The sequence below is a fragment of the Thrips palmi genome, unplaced genomic scaffold (genome assembly GCF_012932325.1).
Source record: "Thrips palmi isolate BJ-2018 unplaced genomic scaffold, TpBJ-2018v1 HiC_scaffold_10, whole genome shotgun sequence".
Taxonomy (NCBI): Eukaryota; Metazoa; Arthropoda; class Insecta; order Thysanoptera; family Thripidae; genus Thrips; species Thrips palmi.
In genome coordinates, this window is record NW_023144621.1 from 8269632 (window position 1) to 8288016 (window position 18385).

General features: G+C 64.6%; 1 protein-coding gene across 1 annotated transcript in view; it reads left to right on the forward strand.

The window, feature by feature from the left end:
- Positions 1–18385, forward strand: part of LOC117650973 (Ig-like and fibronectin type-III domain-containing protein 1) — a 119933-nt gene that overhangs the window by 88588 nt on the left and 12960 nt on the right. Inside the window, exon 5 of the mRNA XM_034394652.1 lies at positions 16214–16438. Within this exon, the coding sequence (XP_034250543.1) occupies positions 16214–16438 (225 nt within the window). The remainder of the gene's footprint in view (positions 1–16213; positions 16439–18385) is intronic.

The following is an 18385-nucleotide window of genomic DNA, read 5'->3' on the forward strand; positions in this document are numbered from 1 at the left end:
GGGCCCCACACTGCGAATAATGCGAGGCAAAGTGGAGGGGGGAGGGGGAGGTGGGCGATCTTGGGATAAGGCACCTGGCCAGTACTTCCACCAGCCGCCGCAGCCAAGGGCCCAGCCAAGGGCCTAGTGCAGCCCTCGGAGAGGGATGTGGGCCATTCGTCAGCGTGTGGCGTGGCGGCCCGAGCGGTGGTGGTCGGCCGGTGGCGGGGCGGGGCGGGGAGGGTTGACTGACCCAGCCCGAGTCTCTCAAAGCCTGTCGCGGCCCCACCGCACCCCAGCCGACCCGCAATCCCCACGGGGGCCCCTCGGGCGTCGTCAATAGCCCCGCTGTTTTGCAATTTGGAAACGACACCCTTTACCCGTGCCTTTAGCCTTTAGCGCGTAGCGCCGCGTAGCACCCCTGCCTTTAAATCACGTGGCGGGCCGCGGGCCGGGCCGTGTCGCTGACCCCCGCCGGGCCCTGGCCCAGGCCCTGGCCCTTCCTGTGTACTTCCGAACTGCGCTCTGTCCCTCTCGCACCCCCGCACCTGCGGGACGCGCCTTGAGTGCAAGCGAGAGAGAGAGACTGCGACTGGAGCGGCCGTTCGGAACCAGCCCGCTGGCCCACCCCGCCGGTGTAGCAAGTGAATCCATTAATAATTCCCGGCTGTGGCCGCGCTGCCCTGCCTGGCCCGGCCTGGCCCGGCCTGACGGCTGGGCTGCAAGCGGCCGGTCGCTCGCACCCCGTCCCCGTCCTATTGATCGTCCGCGTTTAGAGCGACCCTTCGCCGCGTGGCACACGTGCCCAGAGCGACGCGTAGCGACGCAGAGCGTGCCTGGCGATATTATTAGCGGATAGGTCGCGTCCGGTGGGCTTCTGGTGCAGCACGTGCCGGCTGTGGCCGAGCCGGACAGCACACTGCATCCACCGTCCGCCAGGCAGCCAGCCCGCCAGGCAGCCAGCCGGGACCGGACGTGAGCGCACAGCAAATGTCTCGGAAAATGGAATGCAGCCTCCACCGCACCACCCAGCCCCTCACGGTGCAATTTCCGCTGCGACTACCTGGCCGAGTGGCCCGGTCTGCCCTGCCCGGCCTACCCGGCCTCGGCTCGTCGCCAAAGTTTTCCACTGCAGACCGGCCTCGGCCTCTGCGGACACTGGCGCGCAGGACGGCATACCGGAAGTGCACGCCGAGGCTGGCCGAGGCCGTGGCGAGCGAGGCCTGCCGCGGGAAGTGGCCGCATTCCTGGCGGGGGTGGGCGTCGCCAAAGCGAAGGCCGTCGCCCTCGGCCATGTGAGCGGCCGGCAGACACATTCCGAGAGTCGTTCTCGTCGCTCTGCCTCTCTCGCACTCGTGGGGAGTCCCCTGTAGGCGCGAGGGAGACAGAGCGACGAAAACGACTCCCAGGGATGAGTCTGCGGCCGGGGCGCCGGGGACTGCCTGCATTCCAAGGACCGACGGAACGTCCCGCAGCAGGCGAACGAGGACGCGCGCGTGCTGGCGGCACCGCACTGGCGCGACAGGGGCAGTCCGTCAACCCCCGGGCACCCTAGGGCACCCCGGGCCGGCCGTGGCGCCTTGGCGGCCCTGCGTGCGTACGCGCTTTAACAGAGGGAGGCATATTCCTGGTATAACCGGCTGCGGGGTGACTGTCCCCATTCCTGCCCTGCCCGGCCAGGCCCGGCCAGGCAGCCCCCCGGGGCGGCCGCGCGCCGCACGCGAGCCTTGGCATGCTTCCGCGCCATCAGGCCGACCTGCTCCCGGTATCCCACTCCCAACTTTTGTTATTGTCTGGCGTGTTTTTGTTTTTGGATGAATATTACAGGCGGGCGGCTGGTGTGCCGGTGGCGGGTCGTGCAGGAGGCTTCGCCGCGATGCCGGTGCTGGCTGCGCTGCACCAGCCCGAACGGGCAGGCTGTAAAACATTCATCTGACATTCATCCTCGCAGCGGCGTGATGTCACGGTCGTGGTGCGGTGGTGCGGTCGTAACCGCGCCTGCGCTTCAGCTGGCTCGGCTGCGCCTGGCTGCGCCTGGCTGCCACACTGTCAGGTCGTAGGCTGACACACCTGGCGCGACAAGCGGGCCGACGAGTGCGCCTCGAGTGCGCCTGTCTGCCGCGGGAACACGCCGCCCCGCCCCGCCCCGCCCCACCCCACCCCACCCCGAGCAGTCGGAATCGCAAATTCGGTACACCGTGTTTGGCGTGGCGCGTGCGTACTGCGTGGCGAGGTGCTCGACAGCACTCTGCTTTCGTTTTGCTGTTTGTTGTCGTTGTTCCGCCGCTGCGCCGCCCACGCCCATGGGAAGGCCGAGCCCAGGGCAAGCGCAGGGCAAGCGCGGGGCCCGGGACGGAATGTTGGTTTGCGGGATTAATCAAGCCGCAAGTGCCCCTCCCCGCCCCGCGGCCCGGCCCCGCCTGCCCCCGCCCCGCCCCGCCTCTCTCCGGCTGACGCGGGCCGAGTATTTGGTGTGCGTGTGCCTTGCCGCTGCCGCTGAGTGATGTATGGCCGCGGCTGGTCGGTGACCGCGGCACTGCGCCGCCAGCGACGTGACCGGTGTCCACCGGACTGCCGCCGTCCAGGCCCTGGCGCCACTGCCGACTCGAACTGCGTGCTCCGTCGCTCTGTCTCTCTCGCACCCCTACGGGGAGGCCCACGAGTGCGAGAGACACCTCAGCCTGCCGACCGACCGACGCCTGCGCGCCCGCCGAACGGCGGGTAGGCCGTCCGCCGCACAGGGCTGCCCTGCCGTCCGCGCGCGGCCTACCGCCAGGCGCTTCGCCGACGGGGTTGCCGTTTTTGCTTTTATTCCTCCGCCGCCACCGGGCAAGCTAACGAATTAGCCGGCTCGGCTATTCATTTTTTCCCGTGCACCGCCGTCTTTCCCTCGCCGCCGCCTCAAAGAACGGCCGCGGCGTGGCGGTGGCGTCGTGGCGGCGTGCACATTGTAGTGCAGCAGCGCAAAGCCCTGCTGCAAAGCCGTGCGTGTGCGCGCTGCGCGCTCCGGCGGCGGGCTCAAGGCGGCCACAAACTGCCGCGCCATCCCAGTGAGGCGGCTCTCCCCGTCCTCCCCCTCCCCCTTCCGGTTCACCGCCGGCTGCGTTCCTGTGCGCGTGCGGCTGGCTGCTGGCTGGCTGCTGGCTGGCTGCTGGCTGGCTGCTGGCTGGCTGGCGGGGCGATATTGGACCACATGCCGCCAGCCGGGCCGCCGGGCCGCTAGCGCGTCAGGGCAATTACTCACGTCATTACCGGAATTGGCGTAATGATCATTTTAATTAAATACGACGTCTTTTCGCCAAGTCTGCGCACGACGTGCGGCGGCTGGTGGCCGTGCTAGTTGGTTGGCCGGGGCGCTGACTTGGGGCTTTTGAAGGAGTCCGCAAAGGGACTCTCGAGTCGCTTGCGGTCGCTTGCGGCATATGGCGCAGTGTGCGCTGGAAAACTGCCGCTCGAGCCGTTGTGCCTGCGGAGCAATGGGAAGAAGAAAGTCCTGTCATTTGTGCGGATCCGAGTCGCACCGGGCATCGTACGGCTTTCCACGGCTAAAAACACCTTCCCAAAAAAACGGCACACAAAATAGTCTGAAAGTTGATAAAAATTTCAAGAGAGGATCAGAGACACGGACTGGATTTTAGGAGAGTGTCAACTTTACCACTCTACCCTCGCCGTGTTTCACGCCCATGCACTCCACTGGCGGGGAAGAAGGAACTGCTGACGGCGCGGCGATACCCGTCCGTCCGCCGCGCCGCCGCCAAAGTGACACTTTAGTCTGTCTTTTGTTCGCGGCGTATTGGCGGAGGTGTCATTCTCTTTCTACTACACTGGCCAAACACACCACGGCCGTCGCGCCTCGGGCCCAGGTGTGAGATGCCGTGAGGGGGAGGGGGCGACCCACATCGCGGCGACGTGTATTTACAGCCTCATCGAAATGCGGTGGCGTGGCCGCCGCGAGCGTGGCGGCGGGGCGTTACAAGGCGTGACGCGAGCGTGACGGGGCGTGGCGTCAATACATTGCGGGTGTGAGAGAGAGGGGGGGGGGGGAAGAGACCGGATGCGGTCGCAAAAAGCGACACTCCGCCGCCACAATGTAAATGCCGCAGCCGTTTGCGGCGCGCTTTGTTTCGTTTCGTTTCGTTTGCCGTGGAATTGGAGCGGCCCGTGCCTTCCGCACTGTGAGTGAGTGCACTCACTCCACTGCATTTGTGCAGCGGACGATGCATCGCACAGCGGCAGGCGGCGGCCAGACAGGCCAGGCGGTCCAGAAAGGGCAAACCCATTTCCTCTGCGGTCGCCTCCATGTATATTTCCGCTGTCGCATCCATGCCTGGACGCGGCGGCCGGTCCACCCCGCGCCGCGCCGCCCGTGCACCTGCGCCTGATGGATTGTGTGCCGCTGCACGAGTGGAGGGGGTGATGTAATTGCTCCGAAGGCCAAATAAAGAGTGGCCAGTGCCACGCGAAACAAAGTCGCACCCATTTTTCCTCCTCTCCTCCCCGCGGCAAAGCTTTTTTTTTATCTCGTTTTTCAACATGTCTCCTTCTTGTTTGTTCCTAAACCCATCTCCTGAATGGAGCGCGTTGCATTTCGCATTTCGGGCAAAGCAGATTTCACTCACTCGCTTTTGTCAGCGGGAAAAGTCGGCCGGCGCAGCGGCGGCGCAGTCTGGCTGCTGGAAGTGGCTTGGGGAGCACACTGCGGCACACTGTGGCACACTGTGGCCGACAAGAGCGACGAGTACGAGTTTGCCGCGCTGCCTTGCCTCGGTGTCGGCGGCGTCTTGAATGTGGCATTCTGGGCCTGGCTCGGCCCGGCTTCTCCACGAACAATACCTGACCCGCCACTGTAGCCGGTCCACCCCCGCCCCGCCCGGACTTGAGCACCCGGGAGCGAGCGGCCACTTGACGCCAGTGGCGGCGGAGGGGAGGGGAGGGGGAGGGGAGCCGAGGGAGGCGAAAATAGTTGGCGGCGATCGTCCAATTTTCGCCGCCCACGTGATTTGAAGTTGAAAGAACAGGAAATAAGCGGGGGCTGGAGGCGAGGCCTGCTGGAGGGTGGCGGGCTGACGGCGGGCTGATAGGGTGGCGGCGACGGGGAGGATGACGTCACGGGGGACGAAAGCTGCGCGCAAATGCGCAGCAGGCTGATTCATCTCAACAGGGTTTCGTCGCTCTACCTCTCTCGCTCGCGCATGGGGGCGGTCAGGGTGGTGCTTGGGGGTGCGAGGGAGACGGAGCCACTGTTCAGAATCGGCCTGCTGCAGAGAGGAAAAAAAAGGAGGCGGATGAGGGAATTATAAGCCAGTGGCGCTTGAAAGCACTCATCGGTGCAGCGAGAGCGAGAAGGGCATGAAAGCGGCCTCCACGGGCGGGGCCGGGCTGGCCGGGCTGGCTGGCTGACAGAGTGACAGCGAACCCCGACCCGATTCACTAATGCATGATGCCATCAGGCAGGCGGGCAGGCAGCACAGGCAGGTACGGCCGACCGCTCTCACACGCGCCGCGCTCATGCACAAGTCAGCCGTTATGCTCTTCACTGTCTCCCCCTCCCCTCCCTCTTCCCTCCCTCTTTCCCTCTCTCTCTCACTCCCGATCCCGGGCCGTATCCAGGAGCGGCGGCCCGGACTTTGCGCGAGGTGGAGGCAATGACGCCCTCCAAGTTGGCGGCGCGGCGCTGTGTGAGGTACGCGTGGGGACGGGGCGGGGGCGAGGCGAGGCGCTCCCATCGGATATGCCGCGAGTTGAATAACCAAGCGAGTAAGTGCCGCGGGTAAGTAAGTTGGGATGATGAGGGGGAGCAGGAGCTCGAGCGGGAGGCTTTAGCGGTGTCATCTCCCCGTCGGCGAGCTCGGCGGTAGGCCTAGGCGGTATGGCTGCGCGCGACCGGGGCTTGCCCGGGCTTGCCGCGCTCCGCGTCGAGGAGTGCGGCGCGAGGGCGAGGACGAGGACTTGGCCGCCGCGCCCTTCGGCCGTTCAGAGTGTGGCTGTTACGGCCACTTTGCGTGCGAGGAGCTTCGGCCGGCCTCCCCACTGGTAGTTTGACGGCAGTTCCCCGTCGCCGTGCCGCCGTGGGTCCGGGGCAGCACGCTGCAGCACTGCAGCGGCTTGTAATTGCTCCAGTGTATCGGATTGTGGGCAGTGCCCGACGGGTTGACAGGCAGTAATCCCATTCCAGTGTGTTTGTCCGCCCGTCCGTCCGTCAGCCTGTCTGTCTGTCTGTGTGCCTGTCTGGCTGTGTGATGCGGGACTTTCCCCTCATGAAGTACGAGGGAAGCTTCAGTGACGGCCGGTTCACCACGCACAGGGGCTGCGCGGCGCGGGCCACTCCGGCCACGCCGTGCAGGGGCGAGGGCTCATTTCTTGACAGGGTCTCACGCGGATTCGCCTCAGAATGTAATCCCTCGACGGCGCGGCAGCACGGGGCGGGGCGGGTCGGCGGGAGCTAGAGCTAGCCACTCCTCTGGTAACACCGTTCACTGGACGCGCAAACCCCGAAGATGTCTTTCATAAACGACATTCATGTATCCGCGTTTCTCACGGCTACACTGTGAAGATCGTCCACGGTCTGCGTCGGCGCCGCGCCGCGCCGCGCGCCCCCACGCCCCTTCCCTCTTGACGAGTCAGTAAGGAGACCTGGAAGACTGTTATTAAATTCCTCTGGGGGCGACCTGGGGTCTCCGCACTGAGGGGAGGGGAGGGGGATTACGGGGGGACGTGCCGACAGCGAGGACGCCGACGAGGGAGGCAGAGGCATGCCCGGCAGGGAGGGGGAGAGAGGGGGACGATGTTAGTCCAGACGGGTGTGATCCCGTGGGGACTTTCGTGCAACGGCCTAGAATCTCTGCATTGTGTGTGTGTGTGTGTGCATTGTTTCTCTCTCTCCACTCTACTCGGGAAAACAATACGTCTTACGTTGTTCACGTTTCCACACGGTCCGCCCCATCATTGGCCGGCAGCCCATTCTCAATGGTATGGCTTCGCCTTTTAATTTCTCTCTCTCTCTCTCTCTCTCTCTCTCTCTCTCTCTCTCTCTCTCTCTCTCTCTCTCTCTCTCTCTCTCTCCTCTCTCTCTCTCTCTCTCTGCCCCCCCTACCCCCGCTACATGCGCCATTCAGAAGGAGACGGAAGGAAGACGAAAATCTGGCGGCTATTTACAAAGCGCCGCCCTTTCCGCTGAATCAGCTGGCTACACGATGGCCGGGGCGGGGCGGAGACTCTTGCCGGCTGGTCGTCCCCGGCCCGGCGTCCCCCTGCACCGCCCCTCCCCCTCTTACCCCTTCCCTCCCCGACGACGCCGTCAGCCGAAGACAGTCCCGAACCCTCTTGCCTGTCCAATCCACTTTGAATAAAAGCCTTTTCCTGTCCCCGGCCGCCGCGCCCCGCCGCACCCGTCCCGCCACTGCGACTCCGATACACGGGGCGGGGCGGGGCGGGGACCGCGGTGGGGCGCGGTAAGCTGTCTCATTACATCCCGTGTGTGCTGACCTGGCGGCTGGCCTGCTTGGCGGAGCGGCGGAGCTTGGGCCCAGCCCGGCCAGGGTGAGGCGTGCGTGGGCGACGGGGCTGGGGTGGGCTGTTGTCAGAGACCTGACCGTACCTGGCGCGGCCGGCCGGCCTCGCCTCTCGAGGGTCGCCCTGAGGGTCGACCTGAGGGCCGAGGGGCTGAAGGGCCATGGCCTGAAGGGCAGCCCCCAGGGCGGGCCCCAGAGCGGAGCGCGATGGCGCTGACCATCGCGGGGCCTCGACGCGGTCCTCGTTATGGCGGGGAGCCCCGGTCGTTTGCTTATCGCAAGCCGCCTTGCCGCCTTTGCCGCACTTGGTGCGTGCTGCGCGGTGCTGCGTGCTCGGGGCGCATTGCAGCATCGCCAGGCATCGCCAGGCATCGCCTCGACCGTCGCGGACCGGCAAAGCCGGCCAAAGCCGTTAGCTGGAGATCGGCGAGGCGGCCACGCCATGGCCACGCTGCGAACGATGTTTGCTCCAAGATTCGGAGGCAAAACTGCCGCCATCCGCGTGAAAATGAAATCAAGGCGGTGGTTGAGGCAGGTGGTTCCCTCTGCCTGCACCGCAAACAGTGATGGCGGGCGATGAAAATTAACGTGAAGAGCCTGACGGGGGCGCCAACATCTTGCGCTCGCCGCCTCGCTGGCTGGTAGCCTGGTTGGAGGTAGCTGGGGCGCAATTATTCGCCTCGTTTGCGCGTGGGCGTGTGTGTGTGTGTGTGTGTGTGTGTGTGTGTGTGTGTGTGTGTGTGTGTGTGTGTGGCCGGGAAAAGGGTTGGCGCAGCAGAGGCACGGCATTGTCGGAGATAGCATGACTGCTGGCGGTTTGGAACGGTTTGGAAGGTAGCGCGCCTTGCCCAGCCTTGCCGTTGCCGGCCGCGCCGATGCGACTCCGAAATGGCGTGCGGGGCTGTGGGGCTGCGGGGGCGTTGGCGGTTTTGAATGGCGCGCCACGCTTTGGTTTCCGAGCTGCCGCCGTCCTCGGCGGCGTCCTCGATGGGCTGTTTGGAGGCGGCTCTACGCGGCTCAGGGGACGCGTCCACGTCGTCGGCTGGATTCCCTCACGGCCTTCACGACGGCGTTGCGGAGGCGGCCAAGTCTGTTTTGAGTCGCCGCGCCGCCGTTTGCGTGGCCAACGGGAAAACATTCGGCGCGGAATGTCGACGTCACCGGAATTCGGCCGTTTTCATCGAACCTTCTTCGCCGTGCCGCGCCTTCTTCGCCCCGCAGAGAACGCCGCGCCGCGCCAAGCCTTTATCCGATACCGCCGCACCACGCCGGGGCCCGGCCCTCGGCCCGGCCGCCAGGGTAGGCACTTAGAGTTGACGACCTGCTCCCCTGCAGTGTCGCCGTGCTGTGCCTCGCCGTGCCGCCCGATGGCTGGCGGGCTGGATATTGGATGAGGCAGGCTCGGCGCTGCAGCCTAGCTCGCTGCCTCCTCGACCCTCTGCCGTGATCCCTCTTCCCGCCTCGACTTGCAGTGCAGTGCCTTGCAGTGCCCCGCTCACGGCTCGGCCCTTGAAGCACGCGCAGGATGCACTCGCCAGCGCCCCACTCGTGCCACTCGTGCGGAGTGAGAAGCCTGCAGCCGTGCAGCCGAGCGATTGCGGTAAGTCGTTCCATCGCTCTGTCTCTCGTACACTCCTGCGGGGCGCCCGCACGAGTGCGACGGAGACAGCGACGAAACGGCTCTTCGGAATCAGTCTGCTGCAGCCTGCAGCCCGAGGGAAAGGGGGCAAGCTGGCTATTTTGCGCCGTGAAGGTGTCGCCTGCAGTTAATTGGACTGGCTGGCTGCCTGCCTGCCTGGTACAATGGGCGTGGAGTTGCGGCTTCCGAGCGAGCGTCCGAGGCCGCCGGGCGGGGCGGCGGGGAGGAGGCCGTGCCCTAACTTGGTCGCACTGCGGCCGGGCCGGGGCTGGCCGGGACGGGGCTGGCCGGGACGGGGCTGGCCGGGACGGCGGGGCGCCGGCGAGGTGTCCCCGTCGCGAGGGTCGCTCGCTCCGGCGCCGGAAGCAGCCGCTAAAAGGAGCAGAATATAGCGCTTCCTCGTAGTTGTGGGGCCCGAGGCCCGGCGCACCGTGACATGGCAGCCTCCGGCGCGGCCCCTGCGGCCCCCAGCTCGACTTGCAGTGCCTGCGCCAGCCCAGGTGCGCGGAGAGCCCGGAACGCTCCTGGCTGCGCTGCTGCGCTTGCGATGGCTCTTAGGAGGCTCCACCCACAACTTCCAGCGTAGTAGAAGGGGCGGGGGGAGCGCTCAGCCGCACAGCCGGATAAAGGGAAAAGAAAGAAATTGGCAAAAAGCCGGGTTTCGAGCCTGCGCGCCCCGCCTTTCGCAACACATGTGAATGTCTTCTTGGTCGGCGGCGGCCCTCGGCTCTCGGCCCGGCGCTCTGCAGGCTCAGCACGTCCCCAGGGCTGCGTCGCGTCGCCGCCACCGCCGGTCCGGCCAGGCCCTAGGCCGGGCTCTAGGCCGGGCCCTAGGCCGGCTGCTACGATCACGCAAATTATGTTACATCTGTGTTCCGGTCGTTGCGCGGCCCCACTCCGGCCTGATGCGCCTCTTGGCCCCCTTGGGGATGGTGGGGCGGAGACGCCGCCGCTGTGGCGCGCTGTGGGCCCCTCGAGACTTCCCGCCTTATTCTTCGCTATTGTTCGCCTCGCCCCGATTGTCCGGCCCGAGGCTGCTGCCGCTGCTGCCGGTGCTGCACTGGGGGCGGCTGGGAGCCACACCAGCCACCGCGCAGGGACCGCAGGGGCCGCGCCGCCGAGGCGACCTGGGCCGCCGCCGAGGTGCAATCTCCCTTCCGACGCCCTCCACGGCCTCCACGGCCTCTCATCGCCGGGACGACTTCTTTGACGTCCTCGCTCGCCCTCTTCGCCGCTTTCTTCTACACGGGCCATTGTGTGTCATTTGTGGAGTGTATTTGCTTGGTCCACCCTTAGGAGGCTGATGCCGCGTCGCAAACGTTGCTCTTCCTCTTACGCATGGGGCGCCCCGTAGGGGCTGGACAGGGATAGAGCGATGGAAACGCTCTCCATCCGGGGCCTCGCAGATCTCTTGATTCGTCCGCTGCGATGGTGGGGCCCCGCCCCGCCCGGCCCCGCCCGGCCGATGGAGCGAGCCCCGTTCAATCAGGACTATGCGGGCGGGACGCGGGACGCGGGGCGGTCCGAAGTCCCTGCTTGACTTGCGGGGCCCGAGCGAGCGGGCCAAGCGGACCGCCTGTTCGTCATCTCGGTTAAGGCAAGGGGTGGCCTTTTTTCAGTGCGCTGCTAGCGCTGCCAGTGTGTGGCCCGGAGTGGATTGCTGCTACACGGAGTCAGCCCCCTCCCCCTCCACTGCCCCTCCACTCCCTGGGGCCTTCACAATGCAGCACTCCTTGGCCTCCGTCAGCCCTTCGTTTATCCGCTACAGCGCGCTGCCGTCTGCTGCCGTCATACACGCTCGCCGCTAAAAGGATTTCGAGAGCACGCACGCCGAGTTTCTAATCAATTAACGCGGATCAATTGCTGGTGTACGTTGTTGGTTCAAAAGTTTTCCTTGCTGTTTACTGTTATGGGCCCTCGGTTCTTGGTGCGCTCGGGTATGGAATGGGATGGCGCAGCGCGCTGCCAGATAAGGCAAAGTTTCTGACCAAAAAAAACGAAAAAAACGAATGGAATGAAACCGGAAAAGCGCAGCCCACAGCCCTTCTCGGGTTATTGAAACTGTCCGACACGTCGCTTCCTCGGCGATGGATTCCCTTCCAGCAGGCGGGCCGGGCGGGACGGGAGGTGGGCGCCAGTGGTACTACTTTTATTGAAAACGACTCACGGAGTCACGGGGAAGAGGAGCCAGCCAGGGCGCCTCGCCTCGCCTCGCTCCAGGCGGTGCCCATTGTTTGTTTGCTCTTGCCGCCGCCTTCCTTGCCGAGTGTCTGAAGTCGCAGCACGAGAGCGATATCATCACACACACACGCACACATCGGCAGCGTCAAAGAGAGGGAAGGGCTCCGGCTTGCCCGAGGCGCCCGGGGCGGTGCGTCGCGGGCCGCGCGTTGTCGCCGCAACGACTGCGGGCCGAGCCGCCAAACCGCCATGCCCCGCCGACGGCGCCGCGGACCGCGACCGTCTCCACCGCGGTGGTCGCGGTGGCGGCCTGGCGGCGTGTACCCCCGTCCCTTCCCCGTCCACTCGGCCAGAAAGTGAATCTCCGACCCTTCCGGCGTGGCGCGCCACGGCCGAAACGGAAGCCGTGACTCCTAGCAGGGCCTGGCGGGGCCTCGGCCAGTGGGGTCTGCGCCCCGCGGGGCCTTGGTGTTCGGCGGGGCCCGCGCCAGCTGTTGTTGCAGTGCCCCCGGCGGCCACAGCGCCATCGCCCTCATTCCTGGCCCGGCGTGGTCTGGCGTTGCCGCCATCGCCCTGACCCTGAGATTTCGCGAGTGGCATTCGGGCCGGCGGCATCGCCCAGCACGGCCCGGCATTGCCCAGCACTCGGCTGGCTTGGCAACGATCCTCTGCCGTGAGCCGTGCCATTTGCATGCATAGTAGGAACTTGTAGTCCGTGTGCCTCGGGCAGGCAGGGCGAGGCAGGGCAGGCCAAGGGACGCCGACCTTCCCTGCTGCCTGCCCGCCCGCCTGGCAGGCTGACTGGCAGACCGCCTGGCAATCCTCTCAATCAAACACGGACTTGAAATCGCTCAATCGTGCACCACCCTCACAATTAAATTCCCGCAGGGTAGGGGTCTTTGCAGTACAAAGGAAACGGAGCTTCGTAGCCTACGAAGTTGTTTGTGAAAGAAAACACCTTTGCAAAGAAGTTCTTCGGAGGACTTTTTCTCGTTCGTATTACAAACAATGTCCCTCTCAGGCTACAAATCCACCGTTTTCTTTTTATTCGATAAACTTCTTCTTTGCGGGGCTTTAACCAAACTGTGCTTGGCAGCGTTGGTGGTTCTCGTTCAAACATCTCCCCACCGCCAGTTTGTTGTTTTTGTTTCGCCTGTTTTGCCTTGGGTGTCCAGGGAGGCGGCCGACCGGCAGTCGAACCGCCTAAGCGGGCAAGACGCGGGACGCGAGACAAAGCGGCGGGGATCTAGTTACGCCTCGGCTAAAATCCGCATCTTTTTAAGAGGGCCGGGAAGTGAAGGGAGTTGGCTGGCCGCGGAGCGCAGAGAGAGGTGCAAGTTGGCCAATCCGTGGCGGGGACCCCGGAAGGTTTCCCGGCTACTCGCAGAGCAGCGCGGCCAGCCAGCCAGTCACCAGGGAAAGAAGTGTAAGGTGCAGGAAGGCTCTGGTAATGCTGCGCGGGGTGGCAGCGGAGCAGCGGGGAGGTAACTACCTCACTTGCTCCCAATTCTCATCTCTTCCGCCGCTCCCCCTCTCCTCCCCCGCCGAGCTTTGCCCAGGCTTTGCCCAGGCTTTGCCCCGGGCCGCGCGCTGCTCTGCCGCTCCGCCCTCCTTTTTTCTCTGTAACTCGCGACCTGCAGATGAATACATCTCCGCCTCGGAAATGAGAGAGACGGGTCGGGGCGAGCTGCCTGCTCCATGCGAGTGGCACTCGGCTCGGCTCGACTCGGCACCGCTCGGCTCGGCACGTACAGGGTGACGGGCAAGATGGCGCTGTCCAGGAATTAAACGGGCCGTCGTTTATTACCGCGTTGACAGCGCCGCGTCGGCGCGAAGCGCGAAGCGGGAACTCGTTCAAAGAGGACGCCGCCGCTTCGCCGCTGCAGAAGAATTAGGGATGAGGGCGCGCTTCGCGCTTCCCAGGCGGCGACGTTGTTTCCCCGAGCGGTCACCGAGCGCCATCAATCTCGCGTAATTAACGAAATGACGGCGAGTGAATACGGAGCGGCATCGCTTTCTGCTCCCTCCTTGCCTTGCCTTTCCTTTCGGCTCTTAAACTTGGCGAATGAAATCACTATTACGGTATTGCCGCGTCCTGCTTCCTCCTCCCGGGGCCGGCCACGCCAAGGGCCACGCCGCCAGGCCGTCGCAAAGTTGGTGGCAAAGTTTCCCCATAGGCTGCTCGCCTGGAGGACGCCCTCTTTCCGCGCCAGGAGGGCCGCGGCCTTACAACGCCATCTACACTGTTAGCCTGTCCTACAGTGTCGCACGCCGTCACGCCCGCCAGGACCGCTCGACCGCCTTATTACGCAAAGGGAGGAAAAAATGGGAGTGTTTCTGGGGCTCCGTGGACGCCCTCTGATGGCGATGGCCCGCCGATGACGTGGGCCGGGACGGCGGGACGCGGAGGACAAGGGTCCCCCGGCGAGGACAGGGGAGGGGACGAGAGGGGCCGACGACCAACTTGGGAAAACATTTCCGCCGCGGCTTTGTGTGTCTGTCAGTGTGTGTGTGTGTGTTTGTGTGTGTGTTGCTCCAAATCGGACACGTGTGGCCGGGTGGCGGGCACACTGCTATCCCCTCGGAGGGCGCGCGCCTGCGATGCGGCGGTTAGGCCGCCCGCTGCCCAGGCGTGTCCGGCGGGACGGCCTACCCGGCCCTCCGCGGGCGCTACGCGGGCGCTACGCCGCTACCAGCCGTACCAGCCCTAGCCGCGGACAGGATGCCGGGGCGTCGCTTCCTTCATTGCGAAACGGGTGCAGTGCAGCCTGGCCGACAGATGCCTGCCTCGCCCGGCCTCCGGGGGACCGGCCAGTGTACGTGCGCTCGCCGCTGGCTATTCTGGGAGAGCGCTAAATAACGAAGAGACGGCGAGAAGAGAAGGCACAGTAAAAGAAGAAAGTCCACGGACGTCGCTTCGCAGTGCATAGAAAGCAAATGCATAGAGAAATCTGAGAAGAAATGCTTCGTATAATGAATCAAATTTCTTCGTCGTACGAGGCATTTCTTCATAACACGAAGCAATCATCAGTGATGGAGCAGATGTTTCGCAGCCCTTTTTGAGTGAGCGGGGCGTGGATGCCGAGTAAAGTGGACGCAGTGAGGGGGTTGGGGAGCGGGGCGGGGACCATTGACGACTCGACGAGTTTCACTTTGATTCGCATTCAGAGGAGAATGAACCTCGTGGGGCGGGGGGCTGGTAGCCGACGTGGAGGGCAGGCCGAGGCAGGACGGGGGTGATCGGGCCGCACCCCGATCGTCGGAGACGGGCCGCGATGTTCGGAGCCCTTTCCCCCTTGGCCCTTTGGGCCCTGCGCGTCGCTGCGCGTGTCGCGGCGTGAAGGGCAGTCGGCGAGACGCCGGGCCCAGGGCGACGGCGGCGAGTGCTCTCAAAGTCCCGTTCGCGCCTCAAACTTTAAATGAGATTTCCGGGCCGCTGTTCGGCACGTGAGAGTGCATGTCGCCCGACCCGCGTGTGACTGCGACGCAGCACACCTGGGCCTCGTCGAGGGCGCCAAGGACTCGCCGAAGGGCCTGGAAGTGATCCGCGGCCGCGGGGCTTCCGGGCCGACGCGCGGCGAACGGCGGCAAGGAGACTGATGCCCTGATTATGGCCAGGCGGCTGGAAACAATCATTCAAATGAGGCAAAGCGGGCAAAGCGCCCCCACCGCGGCAGGCCTGCACGGTGTGCCGGCAGCGGGCTCATTCCGAGCGGCGCCTCGTCGTGCTGTCTCACTCGCACGCCTACAGGACACCCCTCGAGTGCGAGAGAGAAAGAGCGACCGCCCCGTTGGCTGGAACTCGCTCACTGCCGCCTTGCCTTCGGTGCTGTCGCGGTGATCCAGGTGCGGATCAAGGAAGGCGCCTTCGCCTTTGTGGCTTTTTCGCGGCGCACCGCAGCCCCATTCGTCCACTCGCTCTGTCGGTGGCACTTCCCCCGGCGATCTATCTCTCGCAGCGGAGAGCGGGGAGCGCCGCCGAACGCGTCGCCGAACGCGTCGCCGCTCCCCGGAGGCTGATCGCGCCGCCAAGTTCTCCTCCTCGCGAGTCGAGTGCTCTGACAAGCCGCGCCGCCGAAGGAGTTTCTACAGCGGTTCGTCGCCCTGTCTCTGTTGCACCCCTGGAAGGCCCCTCGAGTGCGACAGAGACAGCGTCGCCGGAACAAGGCGTCGGCGCGGCCTATGTGCTCGCCCAGCTAATCGCGGGGGTGTTTGGTGTTTGAGTCGGGCCTCCCCCTCCCTGGGGCTGCCCAGCCACGCTCAGCCACGCCCAGCCACGCCGAGGGCGAAAAGCGAAAGTAAAGCAACGCGCTCAAAGTGATTTTCTGGCCGGAAAAGCGACTCCAAGGTCACGCGCGGCGCGGGGCGGCGCGGCGGGGAGGTCGGGCCGATTCAGTTAGGGTTACGGCCCTCTCGGTGTCGGCGCGGCGCGGCGGTGCCGCGGGCCGCGGTATCGCACCTGGGGATCTTTTGCGCCCCGCTCCAGGCCGGGGCCTGCGGCGGGCCCGCGGCGGGGCCCGCGACTCACTTTCCCCCTCGAGGCCGAGAAGGCCCCGCTCGTGTGGTGTGGAACCGAAGGCCCCGCCCCGCCCCGCGCCGCGCCGCCGGAGTGCACGAGAAGTCGATTCCAATTTGAGCAAAGTAGCGAAAATTCGCCCCGCCAAGGAATATATACGGCGGCGTGTCGCGCCCGCGTGCTGTAGATGCGCGTCTTCTTGCTCTGAGGGAACTGTCTGACTTTCTGGAATGATTATTCACGAGCGGGGAATTTCTGACAGTCCCCGCACGCTCGGAAATGAGGGGAAATTGCCGGTGATTTCTGTCAAGACAAAGCGTTTGTGTTGTGTGGGTGTCTTTGCTTTTTCGCAGCGTGCTGACGGCGTGCTTTGTCTGTTTGTTGCAGGCGGGGAGCCGCGCATGAGCCGCCAGTCGCTGCCCGTCGAGTCCCTGGAGGGCTCGGACGCGCTGCTGACGTGCGTCGTCACGGACGTGGCCAACAACACGGTGCTCTGGAAGTACATCAGCCGCGGCCAGGACGGCAACCCCGAGGCGCTGCGGGCGCGAGTGCTCACCGCCGGCGAGACCAGGATCACGTCGGACCCGCGCTTCAGCGTGCTGCACGACGCGGGTAAGGCTGTGCGTCGCTCGGCGTCGCTCTGCACCGGTCTTGGGTTCGAATCCCGGGCGCGGCGCGCGCGCTTTGCGAAAACGGCGGAATACGGCGCCGGTAATCTGAAGGGCCTTTTGGCTAGGATGAAGGGAGGAGGGGAAGCCCGAAGCCGGCCGGCCAGGGAGGCAGTTGTGCCCAGAGTCTAAACGTGGCAAATTTACATTTTAAAAGTGTATTGCACTGCGCCGCGCCTTTGGAGGGGGTGGGGGCTTTTGCAGAGGGCAGGCAACTTCTCAAAATATGAAAGGAAAGTGAAATAAAAAGTAGGGAGCGACTGAGCAGGGCGGGTCGAGGCAGGGTGCTGCCCTGCCGACCGAAGCATTGGCAAAGGGGTGGAAAAAATTATGTGCGGTCCAGCGGCGCAGGCCGGGGTTAGGGTTAGGCTTGTCGGGAGGGGAGGGGGTGCAGGGGGATGAGACAATAAGGCGAGGGGCGAGAGGAAATTGGAGGAGATCCGACCGCCACGACGTTATAATTCGCAAGGTTTGCCGCCACGGCTTCGCCTCGCCTAGCCAGCAGGCTGATTCCGAGAGTCGTTTTCGTCGCTCTGTCTCTCTCGTACTCATGGAGCGTCCCCTCGCACCTATAGGGGACGCTCCATGAGTGCGAGAGAGACAGAGCGACGAAAACGACTGGGAATCGGTCGGCTGGCCTCGCCTCGCCTAGCGGAGCAGAGCGGCCAGCCGATTGACGGCGTGGCTCGGATTTCGCGGGAGACCGCGTCGAAAAGAGCGGCGCCATTGTGTGTGTGTGTGTGTGTGTGTGTGTGTGTGTGTGTGTGTGTGTGTCGCGCGCGCGCGCGCGTGTGATGCCTTTTGATCGGCCGCTCGCGATGGAGTGCGTGAAGGCAGCCAAGGACGATGTAAGAGGGCCGCTTGTGGCAGCCTGGCCCAAGGCCTGGCCGTGGCCTGGCAGTGCGGCAGTCCATGGTCTGCGCACTCATTCTGCGGTCTCGGCTTTTGCCGGCTTGGCCGGGCCGGGTGGTGCGGCCGGTGCGGGGTTGCTATGCCGGCGCGCCGGGGAGTGGGTGGAGTGGGGCGCTATTAGGTGTGCCGAAAGGTAGTTGTTGAGGAAGAGGGCGAAGGGTGGGAGGCTGGGAGTGAAGGGCAAGACAAACACTTGCCGTTTCGCGTGAATCAAAGGACCGAACGGCCAAGCGGCCCTAGAACCGAACTCTTAGGAAGCCTCTTTTTGTGTCGCAAACAGATTTGCGGGCTGCTTTTGTGGGTGACTGAGTGGCCGTCGGGGCCCGCGCGGTACCGTACCGCTGCGATTAGACCATTGGACGCGACCAGACGCACCGAGCTTTTCGATTGGTGCAATTTTTTTTTTTTTTTTTTTGAAGTGTTTTTCTTTTTGCATAGTCCGCCGATGCACAATATGTCCTAAGTAGGTACGTGTTTTTGTTTTGTTTTGCTTGTTTACTTCTTCCTCTCACAACGGCGTTGTGTTCTCTTCGTTGCCGCGTGTGCCTTTTAGCAGCGGTACCCTGCAGGCCACTACGTATTTGCAATGCATTCGAGAAACAAACGCGCTTAGAACATTATTTTTCTTCCTCTTTGCCTTTAATTTTTTTTCTTTTTTTTGTAATTTGTTTTTGAATTCGGGCTCCGAGACCCAGCGGTGTATAATCGTCGAGGGCAGGTCGAGGCCGTAAAGTGGTTCGGGGAAGCCGCGGCGGGGCGCGCGTTCAATAATAATTATTTGTCAAGTGTATATAGGCGGCGTCGCGTGGCTGCGGCACGCCGAGAGCGCCGCTACAGAGTATCGGTTTTATCGAAAAGACACGCCACTCGGTGGTGGTGCCGCCACGCCGCGACGCAGCCAGTGGTGCCGCAAACAATTTGGGAGTGCCGCCCCGCCCCGCCCCGCCCCGCCCCGCTGCCGCAGGTGTTTGTCCGAGTG